At 37.2% G+C, this 17,893-nt stretch overlaps 1 protein-coding gene across 4 annotated transcripts in view; it reads right to left on the bottom strand.

Annotated features, from left to right (window-relative positions):
* HDAC9 (histone deacetylase 9) overlaps nt 1–17,893 on the bottom strand; it is a 1,051,976-nt gene that overhangs the window by 259,209 nt on the left and 774,874 nt on the right. For all 4 annotated transcript variants that reach the window (XM_044946512.2, XM_044946509.2, XM_044946510.2 and 1 more), the window contains 2 exons: nt 17,010–17,130; nt 11,745–11,794 (listed from right to left, as the gene is read on the bottom strand). In XM_044946512.2, coding sequence (XP_044802447.2) covers nt 11,745–11,794; nt 17,010–17,130 — 171 coding nt within the window. The remainder of the gene's footprint in view (nt 1–11,744; nt 11,795–17,009; nt 17,131–17,893) is intronic.

The following is a 17,893-nucleotide window of genomic DNA, read 5'->3' as shown; positions in this document are numbered from 1 at the left end:
TGGATTTATGATAACAATGGGTGGATGACCCCGCATGCTTTATACCTTTTGTTCAACACTGGGAGGAACACATGAGTGACAGCCCATTCCCCCGGGGTCCCTTATAGATTATAATGCCCACACCTTAGCTTCTTTAGTCATGGTGAGATGAAAAAGAAATAGAACAGCTATGCGGAGGACCTTCAGATTCCAAGGAAAACCATGGATATGATGAATGAATACTGTGACCACTATTCCATATGGAAAGAAGGCGTGAGCTATCAATGCAGCAGCTGAAGGAGATCCCGGGGCAGGCTGTGCACATTAATGCTCTGCTGCAAACCCCCTCCCAGTATAACAACTGCTTTCTGACAGCTCTAATGACCTTAGAGGTGCAATTTTTAGTCACTCTTCATTGTCAGAAAAAAATCTCTTCTTTGCTATTTACATGCCAATAATAAGCAGGGTAACATGTTTGTTGTGGCAAAGTGCTACCTCTTGAGACTCAGGATCTTCAGTTAAGATACTGATGGACTAAAGGATGTGATAAATAATATATGGATTCCTGTGGGTTATGTGGTCAGTGAAGGAATGTGAGAGTTTCCATCGTTGCTATGCACAATTTCAGCAACCTGCTGGTCAGTCCTACCAAGACTGAGAGAGGTGAATAGCGTCATTTCTGTATTTTCCTACTGCCCTTTCATTTAATCTGATGTACATACTGTGTAAAGGGTATTAAATAATCAGCTGGCCTTTTTTTTCACCAAACAATGAATGTCAGAGTCCTTTGTCTACCCAAAGCAACTTCATAAAATGAACCCTGACTCAGACCAGTATGTAAAATGAGATTCTCTCTAGCCTGCTCCACAGTGGTCTGCTCCAAGTGCAGACTGTTCAGTGTTCTAGTTCGGGTTGAAATGCTGTATACAGCTACATGACTATTTACCCCAAATTAATGATGTTTGAGTTCATGGGTTTAATACTTTATAGGAACTTCAATAAGAATAGAATGTTCTTGGCAAAAGAAACAATTTTGCTTTTCTTAGGGTTAGGGATATTCTCATTTGGGAAAGGAGTGCTGACAATCATAGGCGTTTGGAATTACAGTGAGGTGTGTGTACACAGAACCGTGGTTAAGAGCTTGGAATCAGGAGATTTGTACTTTACCACCTACTAACAGAGTGACCTAAAAAGGTTACCCTCTGTCTCTGGGCTGCAGTTTCCTTCTCTATAGAATACAAAAATGCCGCAGGTACACAGTAGTAAGTCTCCTGAGGCTGAAGGATCACACTTCAGAATGGTATAGAATCACTTAGAGAAGTGTTTACCGATTGTTATAAAAGATAACAATGTACCCACAGTAAATATTAATTATAGACCATAGAAATCATATTATTTAGCTAACCCTAATTAAACTTAAAAGTTTTTGCACAGCAAAGGAAATCACATGCAAAATGAAAAGACAACTGTTGGGATGGGAGAAAATATTTTCAAATGAAGCAACTGACAAAGGAATAATCTCTAAATATACAAATAGATCATACAGCTCAATATCAAGAAAACAAAACAACCCATTGAAACAATGAGCAGAAGATCTAAATACACATTTCTCCAAAGAGACATACAGATGAAAGGATGACATACAGACCAACACAGGAAAGGATGCTTAATCTCACTAAGAAAAAGAAATGCGAACCAAAACTACAATGAGATATCACCTCATACTGCTTAGGGTGGTCATTAGCCCAGAACCCACAAAGAATAACTACTGAAGAGGGTGTGGAGAAAAGGGAAGCCTCTTACACTGGCAGTAGGAATGTAAATTGTCAGAGACACAATTGAAAATAGTATGGAGGGGCCGTAAAAAACTAAAAACAGAACTACCGTGTGACCCAGCAATCCCACTACTAGACATACACCCAGAAAAAAAAAATAATTCAAAACGACACATGCACCCCAAGGTTCCCTGCAGCACTATTTACAATTACCAGAACATGGAGACAACCCAAACGTCCATCAGCAGAGGGCTGGATGAAGAAGATGCAGTCCATATGCACAAAGGGATATTGCTGCTGCTACTGCTAAGTCGCTTCAGTCGTGTCCGACTCTGTGCAACCCCATAGACGGCAGCCCACCAGGCTCCCCTGTCCCTGGGATTCTCCAGGCAAGAACACTGGAGTGGGTTGCCATTTCCTTCTCCAATGCAGGAAAGTGAAAAGTGAAAGTGAAGTCGCTCAGTCATGTCCGACTCTTCACGACCCCATGGACTGCAGCCTACCAGGCTCCTCCATCATGGGATTTTCCAGGCAAGAGTACTGGAGTGGGGTGCCATTGCCTTCTCCTTAGCCATAAAAAGGAATGAACTGGGTCATCTGTAGAAGTGTGGATGGACCTATAGACTGTCATACAGAGGGATAACATTATACATAAACCAAATGATTTTGGATGCATATCATTCACAAACGTATTAGTCTTTCAATAGCCTTATTAGCACTGATAAAAACGGTGATGCAATGTTTGCTTCATTGCTAAGGTGAGTCGTCACTTTGTATTTTAAGTCCTTTGTTTTACTTATTATTTTATATTTAAAAATAAATCATGACACAGTGATAATGATGCTGCTGGCCTAGGAGTCAGGAGCTATGGATTCTACTTGGGGGGTTAGAATGATTGCATCCTAAGGACTCTGCTGTGAACTGCCTACTAGGGCTTAAGCATTCAGTAAAATATTTTAGTTTTGAATTCTGAAAAAAACACTATGTATTATTTGAGAATCTTAAACACTTCTACTAAACTTTCTGGCAAAATACTTCGCAAAGGCAAATCCAGTAGAGACATGTCGATACTATGTACTGGACGTTGGTTTGTTACAGGATGCATCTCTTGATCTGGAACTAACCAGGGTGAAAAATATGGCAAAGGGGAAATATGAGTTTTTTCACATCAAAAAGAAAGGTTGAGGTGGGCCTGGATCTATCTGCATTTCAGGCTGTACAACGTAGAAACTGTCCCAAAGGTGCTTTTTTCTAGGTAGTCTTATTTTGTCAACTAAGTTTTTGTTGGACCTAAGGGTTTATGTTTTCTTGACAATCAGTGCAATGTATATTCAAACTCACTGTAGTATGCTTTAATTCTGAATTTTTGTTTCTTAGAATCATAGATTTCCTGTTAGGTTGAAGCTCGAAGTTCATCAAATTCATTTACCTTCAGCAACTACAGAACCTAAGGTGCAATTTTTCTTGTGTGAATGTTGACAATCAAGAACCACAGGCAAGAAAATTAACAGAGAAAATGAAAGGAAAAGAAATTCCAGAAATGAGTGTGTTTCCTTTTTCCCCACTACTGATACAACTTTGGTTGACATAGTTGCGCGTGCACACACACACACACACACACACACACATATATATTTCCTCCCCCCCCAAAGGTGTTGTAGTTTCAAGGGTAAAAAACACAGGTGTAAAGCTTTGATGATAGCATTTTTAAAATATCTCATTTTTACAACAGAAGAACTTTAATAGTTTTTGTTACAGTCATTTTTACTTTAAAAAAGCAAATGAAAATGAAATTTCAAAATGCATTCCATAATGTCAAAGCAATCAAAAGAATTTAATCACAGAGGGAATGCTACAGTTAAGTGAATTAAGGAGGAAGTTAAGGTTTTCATTTCCAATTTTCCTCTTCCCTGCAATGGACATCAGGCAATTAAAGATTCCATAGGATTTTACAGTTTGCAGTCAACACAGAGTAATGTATATATCTATCTGGCAGGGGAGGGGGTTGTTGTCTACTTCCTTGCAACTATCACTGGGTATGTATAATTAGCACGATCTATGCAATACTGCAAACTTTCTTTGTTATTTACAAAGAATTCCCTGGCTTGCATAATATCTTGGACTATATTTTCCAAGTCTACGGCAACATGATCTTTTTGTGGAATCCACAACATGAAACAAAATTCTCAAAACAATTTCATGAAGGCCTCTTATCTGTTTTACTTTTCCCAGGTGCCTTGGGGTGTTCCTGCTAGTATCATTTGCATCAAGTTTAAAACTAATGAAAATCCAAATACAATTAGAAAGAGAGATGGGGAAAGAGAGATTTCGAATCTGGGTGGATCCTCTCGTTGTGCTGGAGGGAAGAGGACTGTGATGCATCTTTGATGGCAGCAGCAGAGGAAATGAAACACTGATTGCAAGCCAGGGTAGACCTGACCATTAACGTGAGGAAAATCAACATTATCCTGATTATTGCATGTGAGAAACAGATGCTATTCTTGCCTCTTTCTGCAAATGTAACAAAAGGCACTGAACATGCTGGGGACACCTAGGTGGGAATAACACATGATGTGTAAGTTTAAGAGGAAGGGGGCTCCTGCATCATTATCAAAATTCCAGGAATATCCAAATTTTGGCATCAGCATTAGTTTTTTTTTTTTCCCTGAAGAAAAAAATTCCTTACTAATCAACAACTACTTAGTGCATTTGTCAAAAATATGATGTGTTAGGAGAGCCTCAACAGGTAATGCCTGGATGCCTCTCCCAGCTCCACACTCATAACCCACCCCAACAAACACACAGACTCACCCAAAACATGTTCATTCCTCACTGTTCTTGCATATTTGTCTTACAACTGCTTGAGTGACCCCCACACCCCTCTTCTTTCTTTTCAGTTCTGGAAGTTCCCTCCTCTGTGTTCCCACAGCACATTTATCCAAACCAGTCCAATGGAAAGGCTAAGAGCAATGGGAAAAGCAGTCTTGTCTTCTTAGTCTGCATTCCTGCTCCTTGTCTAATCACTGACAACTAGCCTTATCTTATTTTTCCTGCCCTTCACTCCTCTTATGATGGCACACTTCATGCCTTTTAAAAATACTGTTTTTCTCTTTTTGGTTTGTTTCAAAGAAGACAACTGTAAACAGCAAGAGAGAAATCAACCATGTCTTTCTACTACACTGAAGTTAACTATACGTGCACAGATTTGCTCATAAAGTAAATCATTCCTTGATATTATAATACCACAGAGAAAGTCAGAGCTGTCTTTGAAAGATGTGCCGCTGGAATTTTTTTATTGTCATTGGGTGGATAAATGTGGAGAACCAATGAGGTATAATAAATGGGGAAATAATATGAAGTTATAAATGTGGTAATAATAAAAGAATTTTCTTCTTAAAATATGTGCACATATATATTATTTTCATACATGCAAATTTTATACATCAGAGGGGATAGCTTACATTTTTAATCTGAGAGAGTGAAAGAAAATCTGACATAATTCATCCAAACTTGCCTCCTCTACAGGGAACATAGTTAGTATATAAGTAATATGTCTGCTGAAAACCTCTGAGCAACTGAAATAAGACTAAAATTACCTCCACACCATCACCTTATCCTTCTCCCTATTTCCTCCTCCCCAAATCACAAAAATATTGACATCCATAAACCTCATAGGGTGTCAGATCTAGGTGTAATCAAATAGAATATGGATGGAAAAAGTTTGTAATAAAAAGCCAGCATTGCATTCGAGGACTAACTGAGCTGCCGCTGGAGAAGGTGCCTAGATGAAACCTCCCAGAACCCTCGGGCACATCTTTGACCAGTTAGGCAGGCCCCATGCTCTGCAATTCCTCATTCCTCCCAGGGAATTGTTCTGCCTCTTCCCTGGCTCCTCCTCCTCCCATCAAGGGTCTGACACTGCCCATTGACCACGTTTATTTTTCTGGCTTTTGGCACTAGGAGCTGGTCTGCTGTAGGATAAAAGTGGAATTCTCTGCTGTCTGCAGGGCTTTCCCCAGGGAGCGGAGCATGAAACCCAAACTTATATATAAAATCATATCCTGTTTGCAAACATCATATTCCCTTTGCTTCTCACTAATCTGGTCCTGTAAACCCCAGCACAGCTTGAGAGCCCATTCCTCATCTAAACAAATGCCATAAGCCCCTTTATACTTTTACAACCATGTCAAAAAATAATATTGCCTGCCAATAGTGATGTGATTGGAGTTGCCTCCTCCAAGCCATAAAAGAAGTGCCGAGTCTGTTATCAATTTCTCTAAGTGTATCAGGGGAATTATGGGTCGATTCAGTTCCAAGTTATAAATGACAACTCAAAAGCCGCAGAAGTGTTTGAAGCTGGGAGCTGATGACGACATTATCATAAAAGCCTGCTCGTCCTTGCTTTTGTGGTTTTTTTCTTTCTTTTTTTTTTTTTTGTGGCCTATCAAGTGAAGAGGGAAAAATAAGGCTGAGAAATGACTTCAAGATTTCTTCACACAGCAGCAGGTCAGATGGCCAGGAAAATGATCACTATTTTTAGTGATATACCCTGAGGAGTGAGAACTAAAGTGGTCCAGCACTGGCTTTTGTTTCCAGAGTCCCTTAATTATCTGTTTCACTGTATGATGACCAAGGCCTGGGGTTTGGTAAAATGCTCTTTTCAATTGGTGCATTTTCCTGTAGTGCAATCACACAGTAATCAGAAGTGAGTCATGCTGTAGTAACGAAACAAAATGAGAAGCAAACACAAAGGAATTCTGAGACCTTGAGATCGTTGTTCAGAACATCATTCCAGAGGATACACTTTAAAGCACCTTAGATACCACTTATGCATTGAGCTACCCGAGCAAATAATCGCATGTCATTTTATGGGAAAATCAAATAAGTAGTAGAGATTTTTTTAACTTCATAATGCCCCAGGTAGACCCCTCAAAAGCCAATTAATCCATCAGCATTCAGTAGGTACAAATTAAACCCATCTAGTAGGAAGGTATATATTCTAGGTAACTGCAGTTTATCCTAACAGTTGGAGAGTATCAAGTGTTTTGGAATTTAAACCAATGGGTTCATCTTAGATAATATGAACCAGAAGGGGGCCTTAAGACAAAAGCAATTTCAGTGCTTTCAAAGCCTACGAGGGTGCTCCCATGTTGCTGCCAAGCTGGCCCACTCCAAGTTCATACTGGATATCTTTTGTATACTTAAGATGTCTCAGACTGTCCTGGAGGTAAAAAATAATACAAATCCATAAGACCCAGTTTCTCTTAGGACTTATATCAAAACCAAAGATCTCAAGAGTCCAAGATGGTCTAAGAAGACAATAAGGTTCCTAAAAGAAACAAAAACACTGAATCAAGCTAGTTCTCTAGCATCAACAAGTGTAGATATACACAACACAACACATACACGCATACACACTCACTTAGACCTACATAAACACCACCAGAAGACCTATCGGCCAACTTTATAAAAAGAGGTGCTTCTCTCAAGCCCTTTCCAGCAACGATGGAGTCAAACTAATCTAACGTTACTCTTCCTGCTTCTGCTTGTCCAAGCTAGATTTCTCTACCACCCTCACTGCCACTATACTGATTACATCAGTGCTAATCTATGACACCCACTGTGCCAAAGCAGCAGTCTCTGTTCATTCCTTGGGCACCTTAAGAGTTGACTGGAGCAGTTCTTGCTAAAGAATAAGAAGTGCCGGGGGCATGGGTTTAGCATGGCTGAGTAGATGTACTTTGTGTTCAAGGGACAGTGAGCCACGGGCACAGCAGAGGACAAGCTTGAGAAGTGGGTCCTAGAGAGCTATCCTCATCTCAACTCTGGGTCATGAATTAAACGTACTTGTAAATGAGCGGGGGTTTGATGACCACCACTCTCTAACAGCTTTGCTTTCCTCCCGATCACCAAATCCACAGAGCAGTCATTAGCTTTGTTTCACTCTCTGCCTCATTTGCAGATAATCAGCCATTCTCAAACAGCCACTTGGGAAGTCAGAAAATAAGTGCAAAAGCCAATGAGACCCATTCAAAAAGTCAGCTAATTCTCTGCTTTCTAGAATGGCTTTGCAAGCTCCTGGCTCCACAGGAGGGTTGAGAAAAATGAGCAAGGATTAATGTGGGATGGTGACTGTCCTGTGCTGGGAGTCAAAGTGTGAAGCTCATGGTGAGCTGCCACGAAGGAGACCACACTGCACTAGTCACCCAGCTGTGCTGCTGGGCTCCAGGGACCATGGCTGGTCTGCTGAAGATGAAAGCTTTGGAAGGACCTAAGCTGCACGTCAACCTCATACTGCAAGCCTTTTACAGGTGACTTCAGGAAAATAACTTCTTTACATATTAAGTTTTAAATAATAAATTTATCTTTATTATTCTATTTATCAAAGGAGAAACAACTTCTTTGAGCCTTCAGGCTCTTATCTGCAAAATGGTATTAATAATAATGACTGTTTTATAAAGTTGTTATAAACCTCAGTTGTATGCCGGTAAAAACTGTAATGTCCAAATGGACACTGGCTGTAGCTGCCATTCTTACTTCTACAGGGCAGGGTCACAGGTGAAGGAATAGCAAGATTATCCTTGCTTAATCGAGCATCGCTGAAATGATAGAATTAGCTGAAAAGATATGGGATTTCCCTGGGTAAAATCTAGTTATAGAAAAATAATTGCCTAATATATACACAGGACTAGTTGTGTTTTTTTCCTTCAATTATCTAAGAAACTTAACAGACTTAAATTCCTAAGTCCTTGGAAACCTGATCTACAATTATTTTGGCCTATCTTGATTTAGCACTCAGTTCTATACGATGAAGGCTTTACCAGTGGCTCAGACATTAAAGAATCCGCCTGCAATCCAGGAGACCTGGGTTCGATCCCTGGGTTGGGAAGTTCTCTCGGAGAAGGGAACCGCTACCCACTCCAGTATTCTGGCCTGGAGAATTCCATGGACTATACAGTCATGGGGTCACAAAGAGTCAGACACGAATGAATGACTTTCACTTTTCATTTTATATAGGATTATGGCTTGTTACTGGTAAGGGCTAACTTTAAGTACACTATAGGTTATAGGGTATGTTTTAATGACCCACAAAAATATCGACATTTTTCCTCATACACTGTCAGATCCAAATAACTTTGTCTTTGAAATATGGTATAAGTATCCTGGATCAAAAAGGCTTCATTAATTACTGAAGACAAAAATACCTCAGGAGGTTCACAAACAAAATGTCCTACAATGCAAAGTGCTTTGTGAAGTTTACGCCATTTTCTCCAGGAATATAATGTATCTGCATACTGAATGTAACTACTGAAAACTGAAATCTGCTATAACACTATGTTAAACCTTCTTGTATTACCTTTTCTCCAGCAATATAAATGTCTAGCAAATCAGCTTCACACAGGAACCTGCAGTGCTAAGGGTCTGACATTTGGATTACTTAGGTATTTTCACAATCTTGAGATTCTTAATAATTTCTGGACAGGGATATTTGCATTTTCATGTGGCACTGAGCCCTACAAATCATCTGGCCAATCCTGAAGTCCAGAATAACTTTTATACTGAGAAAGAGCCTTAAGCACAACTGACCAAATAAGTCAAAGAATATATTTCTGAAGTTTATGTTATTTAAAAGAAGTCAACAGAAATAATCCCATTTACCACTGCATCGAAAAGAATAAAATATCTAGGAATAAACCTAGCAAAGGAGGTGAAAGACCTATACTCACAAGATGAGCAACTGGAAAGAAACAAGATGACACAGATGGAGAGATTAGACCATGTTCTTACACTGGAATAATCAATATTGTGAAAATGACTATACAACCCAAAGCAACCTACAGATTCAATGCAATATCTATTAAATTATCAATGCTATTTTTCACAGAATTAGATTTAAAAAATTATAGAAAAAATCTGCACAAAAGACCACAAATAGCCAAAGCAATCCTGAGAAAGAAAAATGGAGCTGGCGGAATCAGGCTCCCTGATTTCTGACTATACCACAAAGCTACGGTAGCAAAGCAGTTAAGTTCTGACATGAAAAAAGAACTAAATATCAACAGAACAGGACACAAAGTCCAGAGATAAACCCAGGCACCTATGGTCATCTAGTCTTTGACAAAGGCAAGAACATGCAATGGAGAAAAGACAGTCTCTTCAATAAGTGGTGCTGGAAAAACTGGACAGCTACATGTAAAAGAATAAAATTAGAATACCCACTAATACCAAACCGGAGAAGGCAATGGCACCCCACTCCAGTACTCTTGCCTGGAAAAACCCATGGATGGTGGGGCCTGGTAGGCTAGAGTCCACGGGGTCGTGAAGAGTCCGACATGACTGAACGACTTCACTTTCACTTTTCACTTTCATGCACTGGAGAAGGAAATGGCAATCCACTCCAGTGCTCTTGCCTGAAGAATCCCAGGGACAGCGGAGCCTGGTGGGCTGCCGTCTATGGGGTCGCACAGAGTCGGACACGACTGACATGACTTAGCAGCAGCAGCTAACACCAAACACAAAAATAAACTCAAAGTGGATTGAAGACCTAAATGTAAGGCTGGATACTATAAAAGTCTTAAAGGAAAACATAGGTGGAATACTTTCTGACATAAATTACAACACATCTTTTTTGATCCACCTCCTAAAGTAATGAAAATAAAAACAAAATTAAACAAATGGTATCTAATTAAATTTAAAAGCTTTTGCACAGCAAAGGATACCATAAACAAAACAAACAGCCCTAAAATGGTACAAAATAATAGCAAACAAAGCAAAACCAACAGGGATTACTTTCCAAAATAGCTCATGCAGCTCAATATTTAAAAAAAAAAAAAAATCCAATCAAAAAATGGGCAGAACACCTAAATAGACACTTCTCCAAAGAAGACATACCGATGGCCAAAAAGCATGTGGAAAGATTTTCAACATTGTTAATTTTTAGAGAAATGCAAATCAAACTACAATGAGGTATTCCCTCACACCTGCCCGAATGGCTATCATCAAAAAGATCTACAAACAATAAGTGCTGGAGAGGAGCGGAGAAAAGGGAACCAAGTGTACCACTGGTGGGAATATAAATTGGTACAACCATTATTCTTAAAGATACATGCACTCTAATGTTCACTGCAGCACTATTTACAATATCCCAGACATGGAAGCAACTTACATGTCCATCAACAGAGGAATGGATTTTAAAAAATACAGTACATATATACAATGGACTATTGTGTCGTTTAGTAGCTTAGCCATGTCTGACTCTTTTGCAACCCCATGGACTGTAGCCAGCTAGGCTCCTCTGTCCCTGGGATTTCCCAGGCAAGAATACTGGAGTGGGTTGCCATTTCCTTCTCCAGGGGATATTCCTGAACCAGGGATCAAACCCATGTCTCCCGCATTGGCAGGTGGATTCCTTACTACTGAGCCACCAGGGAAGCCTCACAATGGACTATTCCTCAGCTATAAAAACAAGGAAGTAATGTCATTTGCAGCAACATGAATGGACCTAAAGATTGTTGTACTGAGTGAAGTGAGCCAGACAAAGACATAAATCATATGATATCGTATATATATGGAATCTAAAAAGAAAATGGTACAAATAAGCTTATTTATAAAACAGAAAGTCACAGATGTAGAAAACAAACTTATGGTTACCAAAGGAAAAAGGAGGGTAATAAATTGGGATATGCGCATTGACATATACACACTACTATATATAAAACAGATAACTAACAAGAACCTACTATAGGTTAGTAGTAGGGAATTAGCATAGGGAACTCTATTCAATATTTTGTTAGGTTAGTAGTAGGGAGTTAGCATAGGGAACTCTATTCAATATTTTGTAATGACCTATATAGGAAAAAAATCTAAGAAAAGAGGCTATATGTATATGTATAACTGATTTACTTTACTGTACACCTGAAAGTAACACCACATTGTGTATCAACTATACCCTAATAAAAAAAATTTTTAAACCAGTAAACTGATACTTACCCCAAGTCCACCACATGGTAATGAAGAAAAAAACTTTTGAGAGGAGTCACCTACATAGTAAAAAGACATGAAAAATATATAAATTTGAATATAATTATAGGTTTTAAAATGTGGGCGTTTTATTAATACATAATATTATGTCACATGGTATTTATCATTTGACTCAGAGGGAAATTGATGAAACTTTAGATTGTTAAGAACTCAAAGCAAATTGTTACATATATATATACACACATATATTATTACCTGTAGAGTTTACTGCCCCACATGAACAAACACATACCTATGAAATTTAATTCTCAAGATTTTTTTTCAACTGCCCTACACAATTTATAATATATCACAATATCTTTTTTATTTATACCTTATCATATATAACTCAGCCATTCCTTAAGTGTACCCCACTAACGTGATGCTCTGAGCCACAAGGTTTATGAAATACACTCTCATTTTTCACATGCTCCAAATACGAAAATTTTTATCTAAGTATACAGACTTATCCTTAAATTCTAAACATTTCAGATATAGCTGAGGCCAAGTATATGATAAGCCTCTCCATTATTCACAGTATTTTAAACAAATAAGTCACAGAACCATAAAAAGGATAACCTTTTCAGGATCTAAAGTAAATGTCAAAATCTTACTTATGACTATCTCTTGAAATTGAGATTTCATATTTTAATCATTTTTGTTTACGAGCACTTTGTTTTTCTATATTATCTACTGCATGTATGGAGAAAACCAAAATTACCACTCCTAAAGCTCCAAGACTTGTGTCTTACAAAGTAACTAAAGGAAAGGCAAGTGGGCATCTCTATATCATAGTTAACTATCTCTGAAGTGATTCATATGGGTCACTGAGGAGATCAGTGGTAGAACCAGGTACAAATCTCCATTTCACTTATCCTAATTGTTGATGATCAATGAAATAAATAATAAAAATTGAAAATAGGTTTGTGATGAATCTTCTGTGTCATGTCAGTAAAAGTCTAAATAGATTCTGCTGTCACAGAAGAAAGTTTATTTTGAAAACAATAAACTGTACAAGTTGAGTTTTCAAATGCAATTGTTAACGATGGAAAACTATAAAGAAATGTCTAAGTGCAAATGAAAAAGTAAGATATCTCATTATATATATACATATAAGGACTTCGAATGGAAAAAAGACGTAAGTCAACAGAAAAAAAAATACCCAAATCATGAAGAAACATTAAAACTGGAATACTGATATCAGTAAAAGATATATAAGCATTTTTATGGATAGCTTGGGGCATGGTAAAAAGTTTTCTTAAGTTGTTCCTCATAACAAAGATAATTCTGTATCAGTGAATATTTTGTAAGGATGTATTCATATGTGAAATTAAAATAAAAAATAATGTATATTTTAATGTCTGAACAACTCCTTCCATAGTCAGTGAAAAGGGCTAAAGGTAATATTACAATGGAATAAAGTAATTTTTTTTAATGTAAATTAGATTTTCTTTTTTTTTTCCGTGATTTTATTCTTTTTATTTTTTTAACTTTAAAATATTGTATCGGTTTTGCCATATATTAAAATGAATCCACCACAGGTATACATGTGTTCCCCATCCTGAACCCTCCTCCCTCCTCCCTCCCCATATCATCCCTCTGGGTTGTCCCAGTGCACCAGCCCCAAGCATCCAGTATCGTGCATCAAACCTGGTCTGGCGACTCATTTCATATATGATATTATACATGTTTCAATGCCATTCTCCCAAATCATCCCACCCTATCCCTCTCCCCCAGAGTCCAAAAGACTGTTCTATACATCAGTGTCTCTTTTGCTGTCTCGTATACAGGGTTATTGTTACCATCTTTCTAAATTCCATATATATGCATTAGTATACTGTATTGGAGTTTTTCTTTCTGGCTTACTTCACTCTGTATAATAGGCTCCAGTTTCATTAAACTCTAAGTAAATATAGAAGACAAATAATACTTGAGAATCTACTTCAGCACTGTTTAAATAATACTAAACAACCAAATTAATCAATAGTTTAAACTTAATAGTGTATAAGAAAAGCCTATTTCATTGAGTTGACTTGATTTATTTTTTAATAACATTACATCACCTTATCCATGGACTGAGCTCCAGTTAGCCACAAGATAATGAAAACTGGTAGTGAGAATGACAGGAAAATTAATGCTAAGGAAAACCTCTCACCAGACACGATTGGAGAGAATGTTTTAAAAGTGTCATCTTACAGGGTCTAGAGTATTTAAAGAGATAAATGGTGCCCATTTTCACATCTAATGATTTTATATGTTATCGATGTCTTTCATGATACAGAGACTGATGAATCTGGTCATAGTGAATTTTTATGTAAATCCTTTCTCCTAACACCAGAACCGTCGAAAGTAGTAGTATCAATTAAACTGTGTGTGTGTCCACTGACAAACCCTCCCGCACCATCTGTGGTGGGAGGGATTAGAGGAAGAAGAGGAAGTGTGGGGGTAAAAGAAAGGGATAAAGAGAAAATATCTTCATGGCTATGAATTTCTACACATTCATACATGGCAGCTTCAATCTGGTCTTTGAGATATAAATAAAAAAACAAGCCCCAAGAATTCACATTTCATAAAGAACGAAAAAATACGAGACGTTAAACTTTTAAAAGAACACGATTTTAAATTTAGACCCTGAATTGAAGAAGTTGTTTCTGAATTGATGGGAGAGACTGATGTAGTTCAGAAGCATCATCAAATTTGAATTTAGCGCTAGACATCAAGACCAAGCAATACAATATCCTTGTTCCCTTTTACCCCTGTAGCCTGCGCACAAGGCTGACACTGTTGTACTGATCCCTGAGGGGTGCCTCTGGAACTCCACATGTGTATCTACAGTTAACTCTGAAATCATCTACTGTATGAATTTTATTTCACACTGAATACTCAAAACTAATGAGATAAATGGCCAAATTATTTATACAAAACTGTAAAAAAATAAATAATTGATAGTTGGTGCTTTTATCGCATATATATTTGAAAAGGACTATTATCCAAGTTCTAAATTATACACTGGAATTCATTTTTAAATATTCAAATCTTTAAATGATACGCATGTTTTGAGAAAATCAGCTTTTCTCAAAAGTGTCAAATTTCATTAAAAAAATTAAACAGTGATATTGCCATGTTTTATAAGTAGAACAGTTCAAAGCTGCCAAAGTTGAAACTTCGTATCTTTTACAAATATGGCCTTTCTCTTAATATGTGGAATATGGTTATCGTGGAGCATCTCTGAAACACCTACATGTAAATTTATCTTAATTAAATCCAAAGTTTGAGATCTAGTTAAAAAAAAAAAATGGGGAAAGTTTTCTACTTGTTTTCTCCTAACTAAATTAACAAATAATAAAAATGAACATAGTTTCTTATACTTAAAATGCATAAGTATTTCAACCACGGAAAACTGTGCAAGTTATGGTCTGATTTACTTCATCATTTTGGTAAACTGGGTGGAATTATTAATTCATGCTAAAATAAGGAAATTTATTGCACAATATACACAGCAAAAATTGCTTTATGTAAAAATCACCATGTGCAGAGATTGACTCCAGCAACAGAAAAAGAGAAAAATAACACACAGAGTGTAAATATCTAAATGGACTCACTTGCTTTATGTTAATATATGTTTATTTTTTTAATTTTATTTTTTTTAACTTTACAATATTGTACTGGTTTTGGCATACATCAAAATGAATCCACCACAGGTATACATAAGTTTAATTCTACTATACAAACTGTCTTTCATCAAATTTTCATAATGTTTTCTAAAAACAGTAATCTTCCTGTGTTATCTTTTCTGTCAATTTCTCCCCATCTGGCATGCGCATAAATGCACACACACACACACACAACTATATATGCTTAGTTCATAAATTTAGGGATGCCTGCCACTTGTTTTAAAAGGGTAGATTTTTAATGTTAAAATTGGTGACTGTTAATTTCCCCTCATAAATGCTTTCTAAGATGCCTGTCTACTACATGTCATCCACTTGGTTTCAAATTATTTAGGACCAGTTAACATAGAATCATCTCAAAATAATTCTGAATTGGGTGAAAGAGTCCAATAATTTGGAACTGACATAACAGGTTTACTGGAAAGAAAGGGATTTTCAAGAAAAAGTCCTAAAATGTATTTTCAGTTAAAACATAATCTTTTGGGCATACATCACCATGTCATGCATTATTATTCTATTATAAAAGATTATTAATAAACTTAATTAACAGAATTGTTTCAGCTAAAATGTTTCTGTCATGAACTTTCTTCAATACTGTTGATTCTATCACTCATACAAAGTTTATATAAAGCAGTGAAACATAAATTTGACTTCAAAATCTGATAATAAAGTTTGGAAAAAATCATAAAGATTAGCTTTATTAGTTTTCTACTTCTGCCAACTACTATTTGATTCCATAACTAAAACATGTACTACATAGAGTCTATTAAGATTTAAAATGCAACCTTACTATAAAATACAGGGTTCTAGGTAGAGTAATATGGAGTTTTTCATTTAAAATAAGTTATATTGTGCCCTGTGTGTGTTAAGGCCATAGAAGAAAAGAACTGAAAGACACAAAATAAATTTGAAAGGTGAAGATAAATTCACAGAAAAATGTGAAAAAAAAATGTAGATTAAAAATGTAAACAAACGTCACAATGCATTTACTCCCAACAGCTATAACACGGTGACACAAATGCTGTATAGAACAGTCTTATGGACTCCGTGAGAGAGGGAGAGGGTGGGGAGATTTGGGAGAATGGCATGGAAACATGTAAAATATCATGTACGAAACGAGTTGCCAGTCCGGGTTCGATGCACGATACTGGATGCTTGGGGCTGGTGCACTGGGACGACCCAGAGGGATGCAATGGGGAGGGAGGAGGGTTCAGGATGGGGAACACATGTATACCTGTGGCGGATTCATTTTGATATTTGGCAAAACTAATACAATTATGTAAAGTTTAAAAATAAAAAAAAAATCTTGAAATATAAAAAAATGAGATCCAAAAAAAAAAAAAAACACACAAATAAAAATCAACATCATAAAAGCCGCCCTGCCATTTTCCCTAAAGCAGGATTTTCTTAATCTACATTGGCTAACTGTAAGCTGCGCGCTGCACAGGGCACTGCTGCTGGGAGAGCTCTGGGCCGCACTGCCGAGTATTCTGAGCTGCCAGCAGTGCTGACTAACGGCAGTGCCGGATGCGCTGATCTCAGCACGACGGAGGCCCATACAGACCTAGGAGCGTCCCGGGGTCCAGCTTCTGTCCGTCCAGGGGGTTGGTGCCATACAGCAGTGAGTGATGTTCCGAATGAACAAGCTGTATTTCCTCCAGGCTGGCTTTTCGACCTTGAATTCGCTGAAAGAAAACAGCAGAAGTCTACCGTACTTCACTGACAACATTTAGGAGAAAATAAGACCCCAAGTCACATTTAAGATGATTAATAATGGGCTGAGTTTCATCATGGAGCAATGAGGCATTGATTTGCGTAACAAAGGACCATAATAATACATGAAAAATGAGTGTATACAAAGTTCAGATCCCATGGATTGCTCAAGCCTAAATGGGCAACTGACATAAAACATATTCTTCTTTGGCATAAAAAGATACCTATAAATAGTTAATAGTTAATAAAAATTTGGTAATAATAGTTAACTCCTTTGTAAAAGTATGTAGTTAAAAACAGGAACTACTGCTTAGCTGAGAAGTAAATTCATTCGATTCTTACTTTACACTCACCCAAAGAAGCTGTTGAAACAGATTCCTTACTGTTTCTTAAAAGAACATAAAAACCAATACATTAGTATATTTGATCATTCCCCATACGCTGATCACGTCATGTGTATGCACCTCACAGCAGTGTTCATCTGTTCATCATCATATCATTCAAAATATATAACATGGGAATTGATCACAGTTCAGGAACAGAATGGTGTGTGAGGAGGTCTACATAGACTTGGGAGTAAATATGGAGAAAATTTTATAGCAACCCCTGACAGAGTATTTTAAATGCCTGTTGAATCAGATACAATCATGCATGTCTTCAATTTTTATTTCATTATTGTAGTATCTCATTTTGAATGTATTTTATAGAAGCCTTAGTCTGTGACAGAATGGAAAT

This window comes from Bubalus bubalis, chromosome 8, assembly GCF_019923935.1.
Source record: "Bubalus bubalis isolate 160015118507 breed Murrah chromosome 8, NDDB_SH_1, whole genome shotgun sequence".
NCBI lineage: Eukaryota > Metazoa > Chordata > Mammalia > Artiodactyla > Bovidae > Bubalus > Bubalus bubalis.
This window is presented reverse-complemented; position numbering and strand designations above follow the sequence as displayed.